This window comes from Phaenicophaeus curvirostris, chromosome 8 (assembly GCF_032191515.1).
Source record: "Phaenicophaeus curvirostris isolate KB17595 chromosome 8, BPBGC_Pcur_1.0, whole genome shotgun sequence".
In the NCBI taxonomy this organism is placed as follows: Eukaryota; Metazoa; Chordata; class Aves; order Cuculiformes; family Cuculidae; genus Phaenicophaeus; species Phaenicophaeus curvirostris.
The window spans coordinates 10555911-10580651 of record NC_091399.1 but is presented as its reverse complement, the minus strand read 5'-3'; the positions used below and the strand labels follow the sequence as shown (position 1 = coordinate 10580651).

General features: G+C 51.4%; 2 protein-coding genes across 3 annotated transcripts in view; one reads left to right on the top strand and one right to left on the bottom strand.

Annotated features, from left to right (window-relative positions):
* Positions 1-12352: 12352 nt before the first annotated feature.
* Positions 12353-13574, top strand: PIGC (phosphatidylinositol glycan anchor biosynthesis class C). Its single transcript, XM_069862023.1, has one exon. The coding sequence runs from the start codon at positions 12356-12358 to the stop codon at positions 13232-13234; it is 879 nt and encodes a 292-aa protein (XP_069718124.1). The 5' UTR covers positions 12353-12355; the 3' UTR covers positions 13235-13574.
* A 5637-nt stretch (positions 13575-19211) lies between these two features.
* DNM3 (dynamin 3) overlaps positions 19212-24741 on the bottom strand; it is a 194127-nt gene continuing 188597 nt past the window's right edge. The window contains exon 21 of one of the 2 annotated variants that reach the window (XM_069862394.1): positions 19212-19927. In XM_069862394.1, coding sequence (XP_069718495.1) covers positions 19891-19927 — 37 coding nt within the window. In that variant the 3' untranslated portion in view covers positions 19212-19890. The other variant, XM_069862389.1, reaches the window with a different exon arrangement.

Genomic DNA, 24741 nt, shown 5'->3' with positions numbered 1-24741 from the left:
CAGTGTTCAAGGTGGGGCTGCGCCAGTGGGGAGCAGAGCGGGACAATTCCTTCCCTAGGCCGGCTAGCAATGCTGCGCTTGATGCACCCCAGGACATGGTTGGCCCTCTTGGCTGTCAGGGCGTGGTGCTGGCTCATGTTCAACTTGCCATCAACCAGAAACCCCAGATCTCTTTCTACAGGGCTACACTCTAGTATTTCACTCCCTGGTTTGTATCGACATCCAGGGTTGTCCTAGATGCAAAATCTGGCACTTGCGCTTGTTAAACTTCATGCTTCTGGGACCTGCTTGGGAGAACGCAGGCCAGGCAGCTTTCAAGTGTGCACACCCACCCCCAGTGTGGGACAGAAGAGTGGTGCCTTCCCCTGTACTGGCACTTTTGGGTAGGTTGGTAGAAAAACAACAGCTGTTATCAAAACCAGAGGGATTTTGTAGATAGCCAGGTCTAAATCTGCCTGTCTGAAACATAGCATTGCAAAGTGGGCTTTACACTGAGCTTCGGTAGCCAAGAAAACCACCATTACAGCTTCCTCTTGCCAAAAAAGCAGCTCAGGATTGGGGTTCCTGCGGCTCTCCCAGCCTGCAGGGTGTTCTGACAGCCCAGAGAAGCACAGACAGGTTAGTCACCAGCACACTGCATCGGAAACATGCACAGGTCAGGGCTCTGAACACGGAAGGACAGCTTTGCCTGGAGGGAGGCAGAGGAGGGTGTGAACGGCAACAATTCTGGCAGGAGCAAGACCCTCTCAGGCCACAGCTGCTGTTTTCCCAAAGGAGCTCTGGCCCCAGCCCCCTGAACCAGCCCTTGCACCCACCCAGGGGTGCTCACAAACAGGAGCTCCAAGATAGTGTGACTGGAACCATCCAGTTGCGGGTAAATGAACCCAGCAGCAGTGGAAACCTCGTGGGAGTCTTTGTCTCTGTGCTTTTCCTGATTTTTCACCCTGTAATTTTGTACTTTCATTAACTCTTGGCATCCCCCACCCTTCTGAGACCTCTTCATTCCACAGACAGGCCTGTATGCCAACACATGGAGGAGAAAAGGGAGAAGCTCCTGGTTTGTGCCCCGTCTCCACACAGGCTAGAGTTTAATCCCCTGACTAGCAAACCATGGGCTGCCCCACGACAGAAACAGCCTGTCCTGTGGTGCTCGAGGAGAGGGCTGTCACAGGAGGATCCCAGGCAGATCACTGCTGTTTGGAAAATGGGGGGATAACAGCACAGGAGGCAGGGGACAGCAAGCCAGGGTACAAAGCAGTGCTTGCTGCCCCATACCATGCAGCATATCCAGAAGCCTGACATGGAGTTGCTGGACTAGGCTGTGGCTTGTGAGGTTGAACAGGAGGAAATTCCTGTGCAGGGAGAAGCCTATCTTCTCTTAGAGGAAGCCCATGGGATTTCATGTGAACCTCTAGCAGGGAAAAAATGGGCTCAGTAAACCACAACATGGACTATACTGAGATGAAAGTGGGCAGGAGAGTGATTCTGACAGCAAGCAGCTTTGCTTTGTGTCCCCAGCATAAGTGCCTGCTGCAGAGCTGGCTGGCAGCTTTCCCAGCAGGTCAGCGGTCAGCCTGGTTAGGTCTTGATACCCCAGCAGGAGTGATGACACAGAAGCAGTCTGACTGGTTATTGGAGTGAGGCTAGTCCTGAAAGACTCCAAGAAGCTTCTTTGTGACACCACTGGAGCATGAGCCAGCACCTTCACCACCAGGGTTTCTGCAGCTTTTTGCAATGCTGGTGCTGAGACATGAGGCAGTGGCTGTGTGTTGTCTGACAGTCCATGGGAGGGTTATGAGCAGAAATGCTTCACAGAGGGCCCAGGCATCCCTCCAGGGACCCACAGCAGGGCTGTGAATAGAGCAGCGTGTGAGCGTAAAGCTTCTGTGCCCAGGGATGCACCTCCATGCTGGCCCCAGAGATCTGCCTTGTTGGTGGGAAATTCCTGAGCTGTGACAGCAACAGCACGTCCCACTTGCAGCTGTTTTAATCGCAGCAGAGAGTGTCCCAAACCTCCCCCTCCAGGGCTGGAGGGTGATACAGAGAGGCAGGGCAACACAGGCTTTGGCTGCAGCCTTCTGCCAGGACTCGATGATCCTGGGAGTCTTTTCCAACCTAGTGATTCTGTGATTCTGTGACATGGACCCCAGGGAAGTCTCCTTCATGGATGCTGCCTGAGTACTGGTACCTTCCCTTCCAAGTGAGAGTGGTGTGTTAGAACAGGGAGATGCCGGGAGAGGTGTACACCTGCACACCCAGCCTCCACTCACAGCCGCCTTAACCAGCAGAGAGCCCTTCCCCATCCCACCAACAGCCTCAGCTGCAAACTCTGTGCATTGGGGATAGTCAGGACCAGAGCAGGAGAGAAATCCACCAGTGAAGCATAGCTGCCTTCATAGCTGCCTGCTAGAAGAGCTGGTAAGCATTTATTAACCCATCGGTAAGTGTTTCCAGCCAGAGCTCTTGCCTTGGCGCTAGCAGGCGGTGCTCTTCTCAGGGCCGTGACACAGCATATGGCTGTGACCAGCTCCATTGTCAGCCTCTGCCATGCTCCTGGGCAGTAATCCCTTCAGCCTCCTTGCCAAGAGCTGTTCCCCAAGAGGAGGGGGAAAAGGCTGTGAAGCAATGCTTGCTTAGCCCATGTGGCTGCTCTCAAATGGCACAGCTCCCACATGCTATGGTCCCGTTACCAGCTGGGAATTAATCACATACAGCTTAGAGCAAACACAGTTAAAGAGTTGTCATGGAGGATGGATCGTTTCAGGGAAATCCTTACAGTGACTTCTCTTCCCAGAGAAGAAGCCCCTTTGAGTCTGTCCCCACCAGGTACACATGTCCACTAGAAGAGCCTCGTATCATCAGGCAGACAGAGGTTTCACATCGTCACCTCTGACGTACCTGCATGCCAGCACTTGCTGAGCTTATTGCTCAACTACTGATAAGATGAGCAGTATTATGGTAAAAAAAATTACAGATGACCCAATCTCCCAAATAGAGCCTGAAGCACAACGTACTGTAGGGTTCTCTCAGTGCAAATACTCGCATGGGATTTTCAAAAAACACTGCAGGTTTGCAACAGGGGCTTGGCTTTCTCTTGGCCAAATTCCAGGATGAAGCAAGCTGGTGCAGTTCCCACAGAGGCAAGACCTGCTGTGGAGCTGAATTTGAGCCACCACATCCCTGATGGTGTATATACCTGTGTCCCTGTGGAGGGGAAGAGTCTCTGTGCCTGCAGTGTTGTGTACACAGTGGTCTGAGCATCGCTTTGCTGACCAGGAATAAAAGCTGGGTCATGGTGCTCAGCACACTGGGCAGGCAGATCTGGAAGTGGCCACCCAAGGGGCATCACAGTGCAGGGTTTCTGGGCGGTAGGAAAGAAAAGGCGCTGCTGTTTCACTCTGCAAACTCTATGCAGTGATGGGCAATGCTTGTCTGTCACATCTAATGCTCAAATGGACCTCGGAGTGTTGTACAGGCTGCAGAGTACCTCCCAAAGGTTTGGACACAGGCCATGGAGCAACGTTTGACACTGGAGAGACATCAGATTCTGGGTTACACCTGGTATTTCATCTTTTAGCACTTCCCAGCATTTGTTTGCTGCAGATGTTAACCCTTCTCTCCCATTCATCCCTACCTGCTTTTTACAAATGCTTCTTGTCTTCCCCAGTGGATTTTTTTTTTCCCACGTGATTTAATTCACACAAACTCCTTCCTCTTCTGACTATTGATCTTGGCTCCTTACTGGTTAAAATAAAGTAAATCTTTTATAAGCAGGTTCTGACAATGCAACTTTTGTTCCTTCCAGACACAATTTCCTGTTTAATTTCCTGACTGATTCTTATTTAGTAAAGGGAAAGCTGTAAATTGCAAGATTGCTTCAGAGAGCTGCCTCTGACCATAACTGAACTGTTAACCACTTGAAGGAGAGAACCCCACAAACCAGTGTCAAATGTTTAAGAAATACTGAATTGCATTTATTTCTTTTTGCAGCTCACACCAAGGGGGAACAAGCTGTGCAAAAAATGGGGTTGGAATTGTTTTCCTTGCAAAACCAAACAGGAGCAGCTCCTGCTTCCAGCCCAGCTGATAATTGCTCTTTCACCAATCAGGGGGTTGCTACAGGGTTTCATTCCAAGGACCACGGGTGTTTGCACTGGCGATTCTGCTTGTGTCACACCTCTGCTGGGCTGGGGCTGCCACGCTGTACTGCAGGGAAGAGTTCATGTGTCTGCAACCCCAAATGTGGGTCATGGACATCCCCCTTTATGGACACATTCCTCCTTCCACACCCCTCTTCTGTATCAGTGAGAACCTGTGGGATTCTACTCTGGGTTGTGACCACAGCCACAGCAACCGGCTCATCAAACAGCAGACTGGGTCTCCGAAGCGCTTGCTTGACACAGAGCCTCATTAGGGTTGTTTAACATGGGCTAGTGTGGTGGTGTGTGACGGCATGAGGAGTCGCGGGCAGCTCTCCTCTTGGCAGGTGGGGATGATGGCACAACGTGACATTTGGAAGGGGCTGCATGACCTGGTGTACGAGAGCGACTGCTCTGATCCCCAGCCAGTGGGCCTCAATCCTGCCTGAGTGAGCCTTGAAATCTGGCTTGGAGAAGCACTAGTGCAGTCCTGGGTCTCCCAAAAGTGGTGACAGATGCATGGCCAGGGCCTCCTGCAGCAGGCTCAGACCCCTCACACAGCTCTCAGTAGTACAGCCACATCCAGAGAGAGATTTCCTCCACCTGGCTCTGAGCCCCCTTTTTAGTGGCTCAAAAACCTTAAAGACAAAGCTTTATCTCAGTAAGATGATGAAAAATAACTGAAATGGGAATTCCATTTTTGAACACATTTGCATTTGGACTGCTCATTTCATGTGGCTTTATATGAATGTTAAGCTTTTGGCTAGGAACAGGAGACAAAATGATTGCTCCAGCAGGGATGCCCAGACAAGGTGCAGCAGAAAGCCATGATGTCTCCTGGCCCCATCACAGGACCACAGAGCCCCCGCGCAACAGAAAACACCCTTTCCTACAGCCAGGACCTGGGAATGGATGGAAAACAGCTTCCAGAAGGAACCCACTTTCTCCTAGCCCAGCTGGCAGGCATTCAAGGTCCAATCTTCAGCAGCATCTCAGCTTAATGCCGGTGCAGAGGCTACTTACCAGCTGGAGAAGACAACATGGTCAGCAACGAGGAGCTCTTGCCATTTAAGGGGCGGGGGAGTGGAGGAGAGAGGGGAGGCTGATGAAGCAGGGAAAGTCCAAAGGCTGCTGGCAGCTGAGACACAGAGAATAAAAATACACTCTTGGTCGCATGATGGAAATGTGGTATGGGGCCAGGGGCTTCTAAATTGCTGCTTCCCAGCAGCCACCATCTGAGCCCCCTTGGGAAAACAAAAAGCAAATCTTGCCACAGAAACTGAGAAATGTAAAAACTTCATGATGGAGGTGTTAAGCTTTTTTTGGACTTTATTTCTGGGAGGACAGCGTGAACTGAAGCTACCCAAGCTACCCAAGAGCATCAAGGGTGAGCGAAGGGTTCAGGAAAGCACCCAGTACAACACAGTGCTGGGTTTCCTCCACAGCCCCATGCAAATTGAGGCTGAAGTGGGCAACATCGCAGATGCATGATCCAGCAATGGCAGATCTGTGGCTTTGTCAACACAGAACCAAAACTGAGACACCGGCTTGCGACCTGGGGCTGGGAGGATGGTGGGGGTGAGAGATGAGAAAGGCTGGCCAGGCACACACAGGGAATGCCGCAAGCTCAGCTGTTTCCCTTCCTTTTCTGCCGAGTGCTAAAATAAACTGAATTCCCACCTGGCTCCATTCTCTCCCTGGCAGTAATTTAAAAACAGGGGGTGTCCGGTAGCAGAGAGTGCCACTCCTTGGGAACCCATGTGCCTTCAGAGGACTGTGCACGTCCTGCAGGAGCCTTATCCCCGTGTGCTGGGGTAGGACAAGCCTGCATTGCAAGGAGAAGCACTGCATGTGTAAAACACCCCTCAGTCCTGCCATCACACTGCTCTTTTCAAGCACACAGGGTCCTGCTTGGAGGCTCCAGGTAGACGGTCGTGGGAAGAAGGCAGGAAGGGCTCCTGGGGTGCATATCTCCTCCAGAACAGCTGCATTTCTAGGCTGAGGCCATGCTGTGTTTGAACAAATGCTTCTTTATGAGTGAAGTGGGAGGGTAAGCAAAGAGGAGGATCCTTTCTCAGCACATCAAGCCAAAGCAGTAATTTACAACCTCTTTCAAGCCAATTTTCAACCTCTTTTCAACCTCTTACATGCCAATTTTTTTCCCTAGCCAGCCCACGTGCATGCACAGTTTCATCCCGTGTCCCCATCTCCATGTATTTCTGGCTTGCGTTGCACCTGCACAGTTATAGAACAAACGTATCCCCTGTGCAGACAGTAAAAACCTCGTTATGAAACACTTGAGTCCCTTTGTGCCTCTCTCTCCACATCCCAGAGCTGCCACGGGAGGGAAGACACTGCTAGACGAGGCTTGGGGTGATGCAGAGCTGGCACTGGAGAACTGGCACACAGCTTCAGCTGGGGCTCCAGCAACCATCACCCTGGTTTGCAGCTATCCCTAAGGGTATGTTGCCTTCACTCTCTGGGGAGTTGGTTTTTTCAGAGCATTTTGCCACCTGTAGCTCCTGATGCCTTTTCACCAACTGCAGCAGAGCTGGGTCAGCACATTGCATCCCATCCCCACATTTCAAATAGGGGTTAAACGAAGGGAAATGGACTCAGAGACCCTATGAATTATTTTTTAAAGCAGATTTACGAACAAAAGCATCTTCACAAGGTGACAGCTTGACCTTCATTGCATTCCCCTACAAAATGGGACTCTACTGACCCACTGCCCCAGAGCTGGCCGGGACCCCAGCTAGGCTGGCTCGTCTCTCTCCTTGGAGCCCAGTGTGGGTGGTGGGGAGGGCATTTTGCCTCAGGGCTTCACTGATTCGTGCTGAGCACTGAGGAATGCTAGGACCGAGGGAGTTCAGTTTCACAACCACCCCAGAGGCTGTGTCTTCCAGAGGTCACATTCCTGCAAGCATGTGCCTTTCCATGTCATGTGTCTCCTGCCCCAGTTCCTTATCCCAGCTCCAAAGCAGCTTCCCCATCTTTCATCCCCTGCCATGGCTCAGCAAATCCCAAACCTCACCCTGGAGATGCTGGTCCAGCTGGGCTCCTCAGACCCAATCCCAGTTTCCTGGACTGCTCTCCCCAGCCCTGAGCAGCATCGCTGGTTTATCCAACAACCTCAGTACCTCCTTGTCTCAGCTTGTTGCCTGGGAGGATGCTACATTCCCCCTTCCCTGGCTGCTCTGCCTCCCTTCCCACCATCCTAGGTCTCCCCTGTGAACCCCCATGCCTTGCCCAGCCTGTTCTCCATGCTCCTAGGATGCTACCACAAGGAAAATGGTGATTCACCAGCCTTCAGAGCCTCTGTGTCCTGGGCAGGGGGCCATTCACCCCTTCCATGGGGTCTCCAGCAAGGTCCCAGCTTGCACTCTGGGGCAGGCTCCTCCACACAGGATGGATGGGGTGATGGCACACAGAGGAGGATTGAGAGCAGTGCAATCCTGCTTCCCAGCTGTGGCAGTGGGTAGCAGCCTCCCTTGTGCTCTAGAAATGACCTGCCTGGGACAGGGACCTCCAACACCAAAACCGGTAATGTCCCCACCTTGAGCTCCTGGTGCTGCTCCATGCTGTCCATGCTCTCAGAATGGAGACCCATGAGAATCATGGCGTGCTCCCTGCCGTGGCTGCACCATGGCCTCTGTTGAACCCATATGTGACAGAGCATCCCGCACCCAAGCTTGCAGGGAGGCTTCCTTCATGGTAGAAGTTGCTGTGGGGCTTGGGGTTCTGACCAGCAAGGCCTGAGGCAGGAGCTGTGCCCGAGGGGCCCAGGAGCATCCCTTGATCGCACAGGCTGCCCACAGCATCTCTGTTCACAGATGTTCCTGCTGGCTCACACACTTATCATGGCCCAGGTCCCCCTGGGGCTGGGATGCAGCCCTGGATCCAGGAAACCTGACCTGCGCACAGGGAAGGGATATTCTTGGCAGAGCTGGAGTAGCACCAGACTCCCCCGTGCCCAGGCACACCTCTGCAGGGGACCCTGGGGCAACAAGCCCTGTGTGCCCCAGGGTACCTCCACGAGGCTCAGCCCTGCTGCGAGGCGCTGGATTGGTGGTGTCCCACTCCATGCTGCAGTCTGAATCCAAACAATCCTTAAATAGGTGATTGTGGGCCATTTTTATGGGCCATTTTATGGGCCATGTAAAGCAAGAGACAGTCTGGGCACGGAAAAATTCAGCAGCCGGAGCGGAGCCAACCTCCCTCAAAAAGCCATTCTTGCAGAGGAAAGGTTCAGCTCCAGGTTCACAGGGGAAGGCCAGGAGATCACTTAGCAGAGAAATGAAGCCAGAGCATCCATAGTTGTGTTTACAGGCAGCTCCATTATCCTTCCTACCCTAGGACCAACAGAGAGACCCAACTTTGTCCTAGCAGCCCAGGACACACAGCACAATCCTCACGTGTTCTGGTGTCATAGGGGAGCAAAGGTGGAGCCCTCACCACGAAGCAGCCCACAAAACTGTGGGTGCCATTGCAGACTTGCAGCTGGGGCAGTCCTATCCCTGGGACTGATGTGTGCGGGGTGCAGGGGAAGAGCCCCAGCCATGGGACAGGGAGAGGCGTGCGATCTGCCCTCATCCCTGCAGCCTCAGCCAAGCTCTAGACCTAAGAAGGGTGTGCTGTTTAGTTCCTACAAAGCCTCCTTCTTTGCAGCACAAGTGCTGGTCCCACCATGTGGAGCAGGACGCAGCCCCCTGGGGTTCGCCTGTGCTGGAGAGCTGGATGCAGTGCCCTCCATACCTTGATAGTGAGGCATCTGCAGCAGAGCCCCAGACCAGTCACAGCTATTTCAGTCCCAGACTGTCACCTTTTCCAGCCTTCCTTCCAAACAGCTTTAGCAGCTTATTCAGACATTCAGAGGCCAGCAGATGCCTAATAAATCTGCAGTGGGGGTCCCTTTGCAAAGAGCAGGGGACAGCCCAGTGAACAGGGCCTTCACCTGCCCAGGGTTTGCAGTGCTATGGCAGCCCACTCCCCATTCCTGCATTTCCACATAGGATCTCAAAGCACTTGCCATCTTACAACTGCTCCAGGGGCCAGTAGCACTTAGAATCATAGAATAACCAGGTTGGAAGAGACCCACCGGATCATCGAGTCCAACCATTACTATCAAACACTAAACCATGCCCCTTAGCAACCTCGTCCACTTGAGGACTCCTGATTGTGGCTGTGCCTGCCTTATCCCTCAGCAATGAGCTACTTGGAGCTGTAGCTGGTGAGGGAGCTCTGCAGAGTCAGGAGCAGAAATTAAGATGCTCACAAAGGGCTTTGGCATCCTTGACCTTAGCTACTGCTCAGCCCTGCCAAGAGAGTCCCACCAGCCGCGTAGCTCCAGGAGAGCTGAGGGATGACTCCACAGTGCACATTCCCCTCGGACTGGCGGGGATGGATGGTGATGTGGCTGGTCCTGTGGACGGTCCCATGGCACTTCCTGCTAGGAGTGTTGTGCAGGCAAGTGAGTCATTCCCTGCAGGCAAAGCCTGGGCCACTCAAGCAAGGCTGCGCTGCCCTTTGGACTGTGGGCCGTACGTTCACACCCTGGTAGAGCACACAGTGTCCCCTCCCGCAGGGATGCAACACCAACGAAGCAGCAGCTGCTTCTCACTGGAGCCCATCAAGGTCTCCCCAGCACCAAGTGGGCACCCAGCTCAGCGAGTCTCAGCACCCGCTCAGTGCTGCTGAGGGTGCGGAGCCAGTGTTGAGGTGATCCTCTCATCCCAGGGCTGGGCACCCCATGAGGGTCTACAGCGGCTGTGCTGGCAGCTCCTGGAGCAGCTTCGCTCTGCTGCTGCCATGGCTGGCATCACCCGGCACAGCCCACGGGTGCTGTGCAACACCAAGCAGCAGCACTTTCCTGCCTGTCCCAGTCACTGAGGGGGACTTCAGTGGCCCACAGCAGAGGAGATTCCAAGGGGCAGGAGAAGCACCCCTTGCTTCTATTATCTGCCCCACCACTGGGATTTGCAGAGGGACCTGACCACATCTAGGCAGCATCATGCCCCAGCCCAGCCCACTTTTCCCAGTGCCCAGAGCATCACGGTTGCGAGAGCCGAGTGCTGCCCTGCCTGTGCCCATGGAGGTGACATCCCGCCACTACCATAGCCTTGTCACTTCCCAAGGGAGCCAGAGGGGCACGTTGCTCTCTGAGCATTTCTCTTGGCGCCCCATCTTTACTCTGCTACTGTGGGAGAATTATATTTTTTTTCAAAATCTCGAGTTCCCAGGCCCTTGTCTTCAAGGCAGTTGCCAGCAATTGTGGGACCTGGCAGCACTCCCTGTCTCTGCAGGAACCAACTTGTGCACATGGAGGCATACGCATGGAGACATACAGACGGCCCCATACAGAGCACAGCGATGAGCGTTTTTAGGTAGGGTAGCTAAAACTGAAATCAGCTCTGTCCTGGCTTGAAGGCTGTCAGCTTCGCCCTTTGGCACAGGGTACCTGCACGGAGTAGGCAGCTGCTCCTGCCCTGCAGAGCAAATGCACTGATGTGGGGCTAGGAGGTGGCACTTTTCAATGTCACTGTGGGGTGGCTCAGCCTGAGGCCTCCCTGAAAGCGCACTAGCAGTGTGGGGGGTTACCTGCTGCTCTGCACACATCTGGATGAGGTGGGGTCCTACTTGAAGAATTGACCAGGCATATGAAGGGAAACCATGTGAGGGCTCAGGGGGGAAAATAACCATCAGACCTTCCGCCTGCTCCCACAGTGACAGGATGGCCACAAACACCCCGTCTTGAAGTACAAATAGGGCACTGTTTGGAGCTGCCCTGCCCTGGGCTGAGGCCTCTTGAGTGAGGCCAAAGTAAGCAGTTCCTCTGCAGCAAGCACCTCTCTGGGGCTGGGAAGGCTATGACCTGACCAAAACACACACACACACACTTAGGGAAAACACTTCTTGCCTCTGAAAAACCTCCCCTCATAGAATCATAGAATCATAGAATCATAGAATCATAGAATCATAGAATCATAGAATCAGTAGGTTGGAAAAGACCCACCGGGTCATCGAATCCAACCATTCCTATCAAACACTAAACAATGCCCCTCAGTGCCTCATCCACTCGTCCTTAAAAACAACTCCAGGGAAGGTGAATCAACTGCCTCCCTGGGCAGCCTCTGCCACTGCCCAATGACCCTTTCTGTGAAAAATTTTCTTCCTAATGTCCAGCCTAAACCTCCCCTGGTGGAGCTTGAGGCCATTCCCTCTTGTCCTGTCCCCTGTCACTTGGGAGAAGACAGGCCTGTATCCTTCCCGAGGGGCTGGTGGTGCTCCCTGCAGTGGCCAGCTTGGATGTTTTGGGAAGATAGGCAGAAGTGAGCAGCCTCAGTAGCAGCTCCATGCAAAAGCAATGGAGTTTTCAGCACTCACATCTTGGCACGGAGCTAAGTTCTCCCCTGACTCCCCCAAAAGAAGCTGGCTGCAGGAAACAGCCTGGTGTGCAGGGAGAGGGAAGGCAGCCCCACAGGAGCCCTTGAAGCCAGGCAGTGCCTAGCACTGCTGCCTGTCCTTCTCCCACCTGCTTCCCACAGTCCCCCGGCCTGGGCAGTCCCCTCCCCGGGCAGTCCCCTCCCCATCCCCATCCTGACATGGCCCAGGCAGCCCCATGCCAACATGACCCGCACAGCCCACTTCCCATCCCGTCCCATCCCCATCCCATCTACATCCCTATCCCATCCCATCCAATCCCTATCCCATCCCCATCCTAACTACATCCCCATCCCACCTACATCCCCATCCCATCCCATCCCATCCCATCTCATCCCATCCCATCCCCATCCCCATCCCCATCCCCATCCCCATCCCCATCCCATCTACATCCCTACCCCATCCCATCCCCATTCCTATCCAATCCCTATCCCATCCCCATCCCCATCCCTATCCCATCCCCATCCTATCTACATCCCCATCCCGCCCCATCCCATCCCCATCCCATTCTGTCCCTGCGCGGGCAGCTCCCTCCCCTGTCCCCTGTCCCCTGTCCCCTGTCCCCTCGTCCCTCCCCTCCCGTGTCCCCTCGCCCCTCCCCTCCCGTGCTCCCTATCGTGTCCCCTCCCCTCCTCTGTCCCCTCGCTCCTCCCCTGCCGTGTCCCGTGTCCCCTCCCCTGTCCCCTCCCCTGCCGTGTCCCCGCCCGCCCCGCTCTGGCCGGCAGGGGGCGCCCCGCGCTGTCCCCGCGGCGCCTGCGCCGTGGCGGGCCGGGGCGATGGCTGCGGCGGGCGGCCGGCGGTGGCGGAAGGTGCTGTACGAGCGCCAGCCTTTCCCCGACAACTACGTTGACCGGCGGTTCCTGGCGGAGCTGCGGAAGAACGTCCACGCCCGCCGCTACCGCTACGGCGCCGTCGTCTTCCAGTCGGGAGCGGTGGTGCAGCAGCTGTGCAGCGTCTGCGTCTTCGCGCTAACCTGGCGGTACCTGGAGCTGGGGGCGCTCAGCCCGCAGCGCCTCTTCGGGGCCGCCCTCGCCTCCTCCCTGCTCGGCTACGTCCTCTTCGACGCCGTGGACGGCGGGGCCGGGCGGCGGGAGAGCGGGCGGACGCGCTGGGCCGACCTCAAGAGCACGCTGGTGTTCATCGCCTTCACCTACGGCTTCTCGCCCGTGCTGAAGACGCTGACCGAATCGGTCAGCACAGACACTGTCTACGCCATGTCAGCCCTCATGCTCCTTGGCCACCTCATCTTCTTTGACTACGGTGCCAATGCTGCCATCGTGTCCAGCACGCTGTCCCTCAACATGGCCATCTTCGCCTCGGTGTGCCTGGCCTCCCGCCTGCCCCGCTCCCTCCACACCTTCGTTGTGGTCACCTTCGCCATGCAGATCTTTGCCCTCTGGCCCATGCTGCAGAAGAAACTGAAAGCCCGGGCTCCCCGCTGCTACGTCGGGGTGACGGTGCTCTTTGCGCTGGCGGCGCTGGCGGGGCTGGCCACTGTCTCCAGTGTGGGTGCCGTGCTCTTCACCTCGCTGCTGCTTATCATCTCTTGCCTCTGCCCTTACTGCCTCATCCGCCTTCAGCAGCTCAAGGACAACATCCATGGGCCGTGGGATGAGGCTGAAATCAAGGAGGACCTCTCAAGGTTCCTCATGTAGGCCCAGGCTGGGGGAGAGGTGACTTTCTGGTGTGAGCAGTGCAAAGGTCCTCGATGGGGACAGCCCTGGGGGGAGGACACCAGCTCAATAAAGCCTCTCGCACATCAATGAGGACCATGTTTGCATTGCCCTCAGCATCTGTTTCCAGACCCAACCTGCTTTCGTTTGTGAAAGGAAGGAGCTGAACCCTGTAGAGTGGCCAGCCTTTGCCACCGCTCGGAGCATAGGCAAGCAGGGTGGTGTGTGCTCTAGCCATGCAGACCCATAGCTGTGTTTTGGGTGAGAGGAGCTGCATCCTTTGAGCAGAAACTCCGTGTGGAAATGCACATCTGGTTCAACCAATCCCACAGCATGCCCACGGAGGTCCTGAGCCCCAGGGGCATCACTGTGTGTGATAGGCACTGACAGCACATCCCTGGGAGGGCTGGAGGAGAAGGTGGGCTGGGTGAGGGTCGCTGCAGGCAAGGTGGAGGTGCAGGGCGGTGGGTGTTGCTGGACCCGCAAGACCAAACATGAGGGTGCCTGGTGTGAATGTGGTGCAAGAGCCCTACTTGCCTGCTTCCTGCCCATCAAAGATGCCAGAACAGCCTCACAACGCTGCCAGGCATAACACTACCCTAAATTGTTTAGGAGAAGGAGGTATGAGGAGGCAAGATGCCTTCTTCCCTCCTCTAGCCCCCTCTCATATGTGAATCTGGCCTCACTGCGGGGCCATACCCCTAGCCAGAAGGATGAGGCTCAGCACAGACCTCCACGGGTGCTCCCACCACGCTGCTGCAACAGTGGCTGTGCTTAGTGAGGTCCTGTCTGGCAGCTGTCTGTTAAGTGGCCATCTATCTGTCACCAGATACAGCAACTGAGGGTCCTCCCAGCAAAAAAAGTCGCTTGGAACTCCAGGGAGTGGACCCTGCTGAAGCTGACACCGCCAGAGGGAAGGGATGAGCACATCTGCCCCAGCCCCACCTCACAGGGATGCATTTGGCATTACCCTGGTTTTGATGAAACTTTTCTCTCTTGAAAACCTAACACTGGAGAAGTGCAACTTTCTGCTTGGTTTACCCCATCCCTTTGTGTGCCAGTGTCTCGCCACAGCTGCATGCTCCCTAGGCTTTCTCGGAAATGAGCTAGCCCCGGTCGAGTCCCCAACACCTCTTGCCAAGTTAGTTGTTGCTGTTGTCATCACAGTGATGACTGCATCTCATTTTGCATTTAATTAAAGAAAACCTGTGGAAGTTTAGAGCCTGTGCTCCAGTCTTGCAGGGAGCACAGAGTAGCCAGGTGCTCACAGTGAGGATGACATTTTTTAGTTCCTTGGAAATAAGATTCTTCCTCTATGGGGAGGACTCCCAGAAAGCTGCTCAGTGAGCGGGATGTTCCATCTTGCACTGAGCCAGTGCCATTGAGCCAGTGACATCCAAAGCCAATTCACAGAGTACATTGGTAGGGCAGGGCTTGAGTGTAAATCGAACTGGGCCTGCCTGGCACTTGTTAATGTCTACCACAACAGAGGCTACAAGGAAGCAGAGTTTCTGCTGCACCTATTCCCTAAGGAGAAATATATCTCCCCAAAAATACTCTTCCCAAATTCAGACTCAAAAGCAACTGAGTTAGGAAAAGATGCACTCATCAACTACCCAGACATTCCAGGTGGGAATGGGCACAGGCTGCCACCACTGCCTATGTGGGTCCCTGCGCTCCAATTGATTCAGTAGGCCCCACGCCAGGCAGGATGCAGGCCGTGTCCTGTCCAGCCTGCTGCAAGCAATTTCTCTCCCTAACCTGGGAGATGAAAATACAAAGCCCAGTCCACAGCCTGCATGCACAAAGGGACTTTGAAGGCAGGAAAAGTGCAAGAGAGAGACAGGGAGAGGAGATGCAAAGGCCTGACAGTTTCTTTAAGACTTCCCACAACAACCCTATGCAGTGCTACAGACTAGGAGAAGTCTGTCTAGAAAGCTGCCTGGAGGATAGGGACCGGGGGGGTGTTGGTTGACAGCCGACTGAATATGAGCCAGCAGTGTGCCCAGGTGGCCAAGAAGGCCAATGGCATCTTGGCTTGTATCAGAAACGGCGTGACCAGCAGGTCCAGGGAGGTTATTCTCCCTCTGTACTCGGCACTGGTGAGACCGCTCCTTGAGTACTGTGTTCAGTTCTGGGCCCCTCACCACAAGAAGGATGTTGAGACTCTGGAACGAGTCCAGAGAAGAGCAACAAAGCTGGTGAAGGGGCTGGAGAACAGGCCTTATGAGGAGCAGCTGAGAGAGCTGGGGTTGTTTAGCCTGGAGAAGAGGAGGCTGAGGGGTGACCTCATTGCTTTCTGTCATCAAAGGAGGTTGTAGAGAGGAGGGTGATGGTGTCTTCTCCCAAGTGACAGGAGACAGGACAAGAGGGAATGGCCTCAAGCTCTGCCAGGGGAGATTTAGGCTGGACATTAGGAAAAAATTTTTCATGGAAGGGGTCATTGGGCACTGGAACAGGCTACTCAGGGAGGCAGTTGATTCACCTTCCCTGGAGGTGTTTAAGGCATGGGTGGATGAGGTGCTAAGAGGCATGGTTTAGTGTTTGATAGGAATGGTTGGACTTGATGATCCGGTGATCCAGTGGGTCTCTTCCAACCTGGTTATTCTATGATTCTATGAAATATGAGTAATTGTAAACTAGCTGGGGATAAGCCTTGCTCCTAGGGGTGCTGCTGACACGTGCTGTCTGGAATCTCCATCTACAGCCTCTGCTGCAGGGAAAGGCAAGCACCAGCCACCCACACTGTACTGGCAGGGGCCTGTGTCCCTCCGCATGAGGGAGACTGGAATCTGGGAAGCTTGGAAAGAGGAAAACTGTAGTCTTTGAAGGTAAGATCTTTTCACCTCTTCAATTCCCACCACAATCACCAAGCTTTTCTCTGCACATCAGGCAGCTTTGTGACATGAGAGGTGAGAGCAACAACGTGTATGATCAGGAAACCAAACAAGGATTTTTGTCCTAACCATCGATTGAAAAGCCATCTAGGACGTGTAGTGCCACCAGCTGGTGCAGCACCCTTAGCCACAGAACGTGTACCATTGCAGAGTAGAAATGGCACAGAGTTTAACAGCTGCTTCAATAAATCATCCCACGAGTTGATAACAGAGAGCTTGCCAAGGCTTTCCAGCACACCAATACCTCTGCCTTTCTACTTTGGAGATTTTAGGAATAGCTACCACAAAGCCATGAAGTTCAGAGTCCTATTTCCAACAATATGTTTTGTCAAATACTTCATAAGAAGGTAAAGATTTCTGTGAAAGCATTTAACACCATAAAATGCCCCAAGAAAAAAGTTTGTGCATTATAGCCTAATGCATGGAGGTCAGCTGCCAGCTGGGACAGCAGCAGCTCCAGGTTGGGGTGCTGGAGGGTAAGGCCATACCATTAGAATATCAGCCACCTTTTATTTGTTGTTGGTTCATCTGTTGGTACCATGCCATATCCCAGAGGGAATGCCATGAGAGCTTCCTGCAGTGTAGAACAGCTTTTTGAACAGCATGGAATAAAAAGCAATTTGTGAAATCCAGCTTGTTCCTGTTCCCTCTTACTTGAGAGGTGAAGCATGGCCAGAACCTCCTCAAGAACTTCCTAGGTATAAACGCCCTCGCTTCTGTAGTAGTCCTGAAAATACACAATTCCTGAACTCTGCTGGGGTGGGGTGGGTTTTTTTGCCTCAGTACCTGACAGTGACAAGTTCCACAGATGAAAGACATGACCAATGTGAGCTCCCCTCCTCATCCTCTACTCTTGGGAGAATTGTGTTCATGGAACTGTTGGGAGCCTCCACGTCTCCCCTTTCCTGGGGTGCTGGGAAGCACGTTGCCTATCACTGTATTCTTTCCAGCTTTAGCAATTCCTAGTTTAACACATGCAGTTCAAAGATGTAGCAGGAATTATTATTTATTTCCCGTTCTTAAGAACTGCTGTACTTGGGTTTGTTTGGGGTGGTTTTATTCCCATTTTTTTTTTGGCCAACACCATTGCTGCTTCTTCTGTTGTACTCTACCAAAAGACAAAGTACATGAGAAAAGGAAAATCTGTAAATCTACAGCTCTCTGGGCTTGCAACCCTTTATATTTTGAGCAAATTCAGCGTCTGATGTTTACCAGCACATGCAGGTGGTTCAGCAGCTCCTTGAATAGGTCAGCAGAGACCTAAATCAGCTGAAATGTGGACTTGCCCAAATTCAGCAAAGCTATGGCTTGAAACAGAGCACAGCCTGTGTTGTCAGGCCCCATCTACACACAAGATACTGGTCTCTTCTGCCCTGGTCCCTTGAGCTGCCCTACTGCAGGTGCCTCTCAACATGAACTTCCTACTCCAAAGGAATGTTTTTTGTTTCTGCTCCTGAAACAACAGGCTAGAGTCCTGACGTGTTGCATCTCTGCTTCATGTCTGCCCTGTGCCCTCTGATTTATCTGCACACTTTGCGAGAGATCCCATCTTTGTTTTCATATGAGAAAAACAGTCAATAAACCCCATCAGTTTTCCCTTTTTTAGACTTACTTTTCCTATCACGGAATCATAGAATAACCAGGTTGGAAGAGACCCACCCGATCATCAAGTCCAACCATTCCTATCAAACACTAAACCATGCCCCTTAGCACCTCGTCCACCCGTGCCTTAAACACCACCAGGGAAGGTGAATCAACCACCTCCCTGGGCAGCCTGTTCCAGTGCCCAAAGACCCTTTCTGTGAAGAATTTTTTCCTAATGTCCAGCCTAAATCTCCCCTGGCAGAGCTTGAGGCCATTCCCTCTTGTCCTGTCCCCTGTCACTTGGAAGAAGAGGCCAGCACCCTCCTCTCTACAACCTCCTTTCAGGTAGTTATAGACAGCAATGACGTCTCCCCTTATCCTCCTCTTCTCCAGGCTAAACAACCCCAGCTCTCTCAGCCGCTCCTCATAAGGCCTGTTTTCCAGCCCCTTCACCAGCTTCGTTGCTCTTCTCTGGACTCGCTCCAGAGCTCAACATCCTTCTTGTGGTGAGGGGCCCAGAACTGAACACAGGATTCAAGGAGCAGTCTCACCAGTGCCGAGTACAGAGGGAGAATAACCTCCCTGGACCTGCTGGTCATGCCATTTCTAATACAAGCCAAGACACCATTGGGCTTCTTGGCCACCTGGGCACACTGCTGGCTCATGTTCAGTCGCTGTCAACCAACACCCCCAGGTCCCTCTCCTCCAGGCAGCTTTCTAGACAGACTTCTCCTAGTCTGTAGCTGCATAGGGTTGTTGTGCCCCAAGTGCAGGACCTGGCACTTTTCCTTGTTAATCCTCATGCCATTGGACTCTGCCCAGCGGTCCAGCCTGTTCAGATCCCTTTGGAGCCTCCCTTCCCTCCAGCAGATCCATGCTTCCACCCAGCTCAGTGTTGTCCGCAAACTTGCTAAGGGTGCACTCAATGCCTTCATCCAGGTCATTGAACAAGACATTGAACAGGGCTGGACCCAGCTCTGAGCCCTGGGAACCCCACTTGTGACCGGTCTCCAGCTGGATTTAACTCCATTTCCCACCACTCTCTGGGCCCGGCCATCCAACCATTTTTCCACCCAGGAGAGTGTGCGCCTCTCCAGGCCAGAGGCTGACAGTTTCTCAAGCAGAATGCTGTGAGAAACTGTGTCAAAGGCTTTACTGAAGTCCAGGAAGATACATCCACAGCCTTTCCCTCATCCAGTAGCTGAGTCACTTTATCATAGAAGGCAATCAGATTAGTTTGGCAAGACCTGCCTTTCGTGAACCCATCTTGACTGGGCCCAATCACCCGGTTCTCTTGCATGTGCTTCATGATAGCACTCAAGATCACCTGTTCCATGACTTCCCCTGGCACTGAGGTCAGACTGACAGGCCTGTAGTTTCCTGGATCCTCCCTGTGACCCTTGTAGATGGGCACAACATCAGCCAGCCTCCAGTCCACTGGAACTTCCCCAGTCTTCCAGGGGACTTCTCTGGTGCCTCAAACAAGCATATCTTCAAAATGTTAAATCCCAGATTTTCTCTCTCCTACAGGGACAGACACATTTGGAATTACAGAGGTAGCTACTTACAGCTATTTGAGCCCTGATGCTCTTGTAATGTTGGCTTGCAAGGAATTCGGAGATTTAGCTTGAAAAAATTATCAGAGCAGCTGTGAATTATTTATAATTGCGCAGATTCATCAGCCTGGAGACTGCTACAATCTTCCCCTTTTACTTTCCATTCAGCCAGGTGCTGCCACTGGTGTCTTACACATCCTTCAGGACTCCTGTTGTTAAAGAAGCTGGCTATTCTTGCTGATAATGCTAAGCCAAAGCCATTTATGTGGAGCAATCCTGGTGGTTAATGAATTCGGAAGCAGTGGTGGAATCCAGCAGAACATCCCTCCCTCCACCACCTCAGAGGGTGGGAGTCTCCCCAGAGCCCAGGCAATTTCTTCCATGGGGTGTTAATGGCTCCATTTGAGAAAGAGTGGGTACACCCTTAACAGAAAAACAGCATGCCTTTGTTTTGTAGACAGAATTTTTATTTTCTTTATATCTCATTGACATTTGAAAATAAAATCTTTCATTTACAAATAGGCTAGTGTAAATTAAAGATAATTTTGGACAAAAAAACCCCAAAAGGCAGATTGCATGTAACAAAAAAGAAACACTTGTGTCAAGACGATCTTCCTGGAACAGATGGTGGAGGTCGCCTAGGAAAAAGACAAAAAAACCCCAAAATTCATGGGGAGGGGGAAGAAAAGATTTAAAACAAAAGGTCAAGATACAATAAAATGACTTATGTACAAAATTATCTAAATAAAATGGGTTAAGAGAAAAAAAGGCACAGAACATACACATTAAGGAAAAGAGCAAGATTAGAATCAGCTGGCTATCAGCACAGTCTGGCTTTCATCCTCACCACTTCCCATATGACTTGCTGGCACCAGAGAACTAGGACAATCACATCACAGGTGTGGAGGTCGCTGGTCACAGGCCTTCTAATTTTCTTGCAGCAAATGATATTCTCTGGAGGATCTTATCCCCAGCCAAGCTTAAAATTGGCACCACTATCTTCTTCAAACACTGTTCTCGGAGTAGACTTTTTAAAGTGAGATTCTTATGAAACTGGGAATGATCAAACAAGATGGGGTATCTGGAGAGGACATTGCTGGGAAAGATTAACAATGTGGGTGACAGCAGTGCAATGAATCCACTGCCAACCCCAGTAGCTGATGGCCCAGTGCAGCATTTAGAGAAGAGTGGAGTCTCCTGTTATGCAGCACAGAGAACTGCAGTGCCGCTTACCAACATAGGAACCAACTCCTGCAGGGGTACATGACATACTCCAGCCAGGTGGGACACGTGTGGCACTGCTGTTCACTGAGGGGAGTGCACAGACTGCCTCAGGCATAGCCACTAGAGGCTATTAAAAAAAATACATCTCCAAACGTTACAGCCAACAAGTGAAGACAGTGGGGACTTGCTGCTTTGCTCCTCCAACCTTTTGCTCCCCCTCTTTCCCAAAGCCTGTCTAAGGACCAGTGTGGTGACTGTTGTGCTCAGCAAGGAACATCCTCTCCTGTAGGCAGCTGTTGTGCTTGTTGTGCCATGCAGACCATCTCCTCCAAGCACCAATTCCAGCCACTTGGCTCATACTGATCTGAAGGAGGACTTGAGTAATCAAGACATCCTCAAAGCCACTTTAGGGGGAGATCTCTTCTAGGCCTGATTGAATATACATGCACAGTTTTGCTCCGGCACCTGCTCTGTAGGACTCAGTCTGGCTGCCTGCTCAGCTCTGAACCACCCCTAAAACGTGCTTTCCCCAACAATGAAATGAATACCACATATGTCTTGAAAAACATTCATCCATTTCCCAGCAAAACATCCCTGCAGCTCTCCAAGCCCCTGGAAGAGAAGCAGGCCGAATGCTTCCCATGGGTTACTTCTCCCCCTTCACCCCCTTTAATGACATGTCCAATGATCTCAGTGCAACACACACTGCAGTCCCAGCAGAGGTGGACTGCAGCATGCCAAGATTATGGTGCGAGAGACAGAAGACCACTCATCCACATCCAGAAAGTACTAATAAAACCCCATAAAGAGTTACAGTTTATTTCAGGTTCAGAAATGCAGCATAACATTTTTCCAGCCAGTGTGTGTGATGCTCAGTAACAGTTTTGGGAATCAACTCGCTGTGCTCAAAGGTCAGCACCGGGAACCATGTACAGATCATGAAACCAAAGGCAGATGTTTTGGCACATATGAAGTAGGTCATTAACATACAGAGCAAAATTCAGAAAGAAATGAAGCATTTGCTTCTTACAAAAAGAAGTAATCATTTACACCATCCTGGAAAAGTAAAGAGACAGGCAGTAAAGCAAATGGCCGGCAAGACGGGACAAATCATATATCAACCAAGAGTTGAGGACTGTCGGGACTGGAGGAGCCATCGGTATCAGCTCGCCTGCAGACAAAGCAAGAGGAAAGACAGGCAGAGTAACATTCATTTACACAGAGAGCTGTTCTGCTAGGGCCTGGGGAGGAGGCTCAGTGCTGCGGCAGGAGGAACTGTGCCAGAAGCACACCGAGAGGTTGGTGCCTTCCCAGTGTCACAGGGGCAGAATAGGGCTGCTTTCAATTCAGGAGGTTCAGGCTGTTTTAAGACAGAAAGACAGAACTAGCCAGTAATCTCAATACACTGTATATATGTTGTTTAGTGTAGCTGTCTATGATAGAGAGTATTATATTTTCGATGTTATGCTTTAATACGAGATGCTATAACCTATAATGTATCTTTAATATAATAAATAATCTACTTTTGTGAGGCTTACTCAGAAAGTGCAACAAGATCAGCAATAAAATAAACACACATTAACTATGTACATAAGCCTTTTCATTGAACATACAGTATTTTTAACCCTAACACAAGATCCCTTGAGACTGAAAGCCGAGAGCTATTTATGGCACACACAAGCTCTTCATCTGTTGGTCAGCCATGACAAGGTGAGATGGAACATGTTTTCTAGGCAGAGACCCACGCATAGCCTAAAAGCAATACCAGATGACCACCCTCCTGAAACTTAGCTATGTACATCACACACCTCACATAAGATCAGATATCCTGCTGTTGCTCAACAGGCATCTCCACTACTCCTTGGCAATGTTCCGAGCTTTGCCAGAGGAATTGAAGAAAGGGAGAGCAACACGTGCTTTTCAGCTACAGCAGCTCAGGCTTAGTTCACCCTGTGTAAGAGTGTCCACAGAGGGGACAATGGCCAGCTGGAGATAGCCAGCTCCTCTAGCAGATCAATGGGGTGCTCATCCTGCTGTCCTTCAGGCATGGAGTGAGTTGCGCCAAGGCTGCTCTTCTGAGAACAAGGGACAGGGGAGACATGACTTGTCAGCATCAGGAGCAAGTGGGACAAAAACCCTTCCAGGCACTGCACAGCAGGAAGAAACAGGATGAGGTTCCAACCTCAGGACAACTTTAAGGACAGTGCTTTCTCAATTGGATGTGGCAATTTCTTGGGAAGAACTTAGTATTTTTCCCAGAAACAAACATTCAGTTTATTCTGAAAAGCATATATGCAAGAAGTTAGAGGCAAAATCTTCAAAGTGGATCTGTCCTCAAGGTTAATTATCAACCTGCACACCTAAAAAAGTTGCATTTAGGGCACAAGGGCAGATTTAGACATGATCTGAACAAGGATATAGAGGAAGGGAGGGCTGCGTCCCATGACCTCGACATCAAGCACAGAACCAGATAGTGCTGACAGTGGGCCCACAGGCACCTCACTGCCTTTTCCTCCTCTTTCGGGTAAATCCACCCTTGAGAGCTTCATTTACAATCCAAGATGACTGCTGAGAAATACAATTTCTTGGGGGGCAGAGTTAAGGACAGTGCTGAATTGTGCTACCTACTTCCCTATGCTTAACAGGAACAATCATTAAAGTAAATTAAGCTCTCAAGTTCAGACAATTTAAAAACATGTTTTTAGGCCAGGATCTATGTCATCTAATTGCAGCTTCTAACTTACCAGCATTACCACCTCTGCCTCCCATGTGGCCACATGGGTCTGAATCATCTTCTGGAGGTGCTGCCTCTTTCTACAGAACAAAAGGGACCTTGGAGAACTAAGAAGTCGAGCATGTAGGGTATGGTGGCATAAAACCAGACCACAGCCTTGCATGAATATCAAAATTTGGGGCTAAAGTGACTTTCTGTGGTTGAGGGGCTAAGCAGAGGGCAGCTGCCAGTCAGTGACAGTGAGTTCTGATAAGCTATAGATAGGCTTGCTGGCAAGGCAACTGCGTGGGCTGCTACAGCTGTTTAGAAAAATACAGCTATTAGATGCATTGCGTTTTACAGCAGAGAGTGCTGCACAGTGGAAAACTGTGCAGAACACAAGAAAAATAATAAAAATATGGGTTTTGGTTTTGGTTTTTTTTTGTAGTATTAACCGATACAACCATAGATGGGTTTGCAACATTTTTTTCCATTGCAAGCTGATTCTGTGCACTTGGCATTGGAGGTCTGGGCCTGTTCTCCAAACAAATACCAGCCACTTAAGCAGCCTTCTGAGATCACCAAGATACCAGCACTGTGACAAACTCCATCTTCGCTGTGCTTCAGATGTTGACCTCTAAGCTCCCCAGGTGTGTGTCACAAGTATGAGGTTAACAGGAAATAAAATTTACGCTAACATACAAATCATGAAGCTTTCCCAAGCCTTTCCCTCTTACACAAGCTGAAACACATTTTGCTTCAGTGGCAAGCACAACTAATCATCAGTCTGGGAATACTTATGAGTGTAAATCCCTATTTTTTGTGTCTTTTTGATTGGATTCTTCCTAATCATGAGGGTACAGCATACCAAAGCCCTACATGCAGTCTCAATAAATAAATTTGTTAGAATCACTATACTGGGGCCTTTAAAACCACCAGCTGTTTTGCCTAGGGATCTGTAAACATACTTGTAATAACAGCAATTAATATTTCTAAAGAAACAAGGCCAAATTAATCTCTAGTTTAATTCTGTTAACTCAGTAAGTTATAAGCTATAAGGGTGACACTGACGCTAAGTGTTTAAAGTGAAGTAATGCAGTTAAGACAAAAGGTTTTTATAATGTATTAATATATAATGTGCAAAACAGTAGGCAGAGGACCTCTGCAGTGAACATCTACTAAGATAATCCATTGCCAGGATGCACAGCTGAGCACTTCTCACTACCCAGCTGGATAAAGTGACCCTAACCTGAGGTGTGCAGGACTTCAAGTGATGCAAAGAGGTCCCTTTGTATAGGGAGTGGAAGTTTATTGGCTGATGTGAGCAAGTATCTCAAATCCAAATCCAGCTCCGTGAACTGGCTCACACAGTGGGAAGAGGAGCAGTAGCCCATTTACAGCTGTGTATATACCTATATCTCCTGCTTCACAGAACAACCAAAAGCAATGCTTAGTTCTCTGGACCCTGCCGCACAGTACAGGTATACATATTACATACACCCACAAGGCTTCCCC

Coding starts and splice junctions, on each gene's coding strand:
- PIGC (XM_069862023.1), top strand. CDS start 12,356: ATGGCTGCGGCGGGCGGCCGGCGGTGGCGGAAGGTGCTGTACGAGCGC.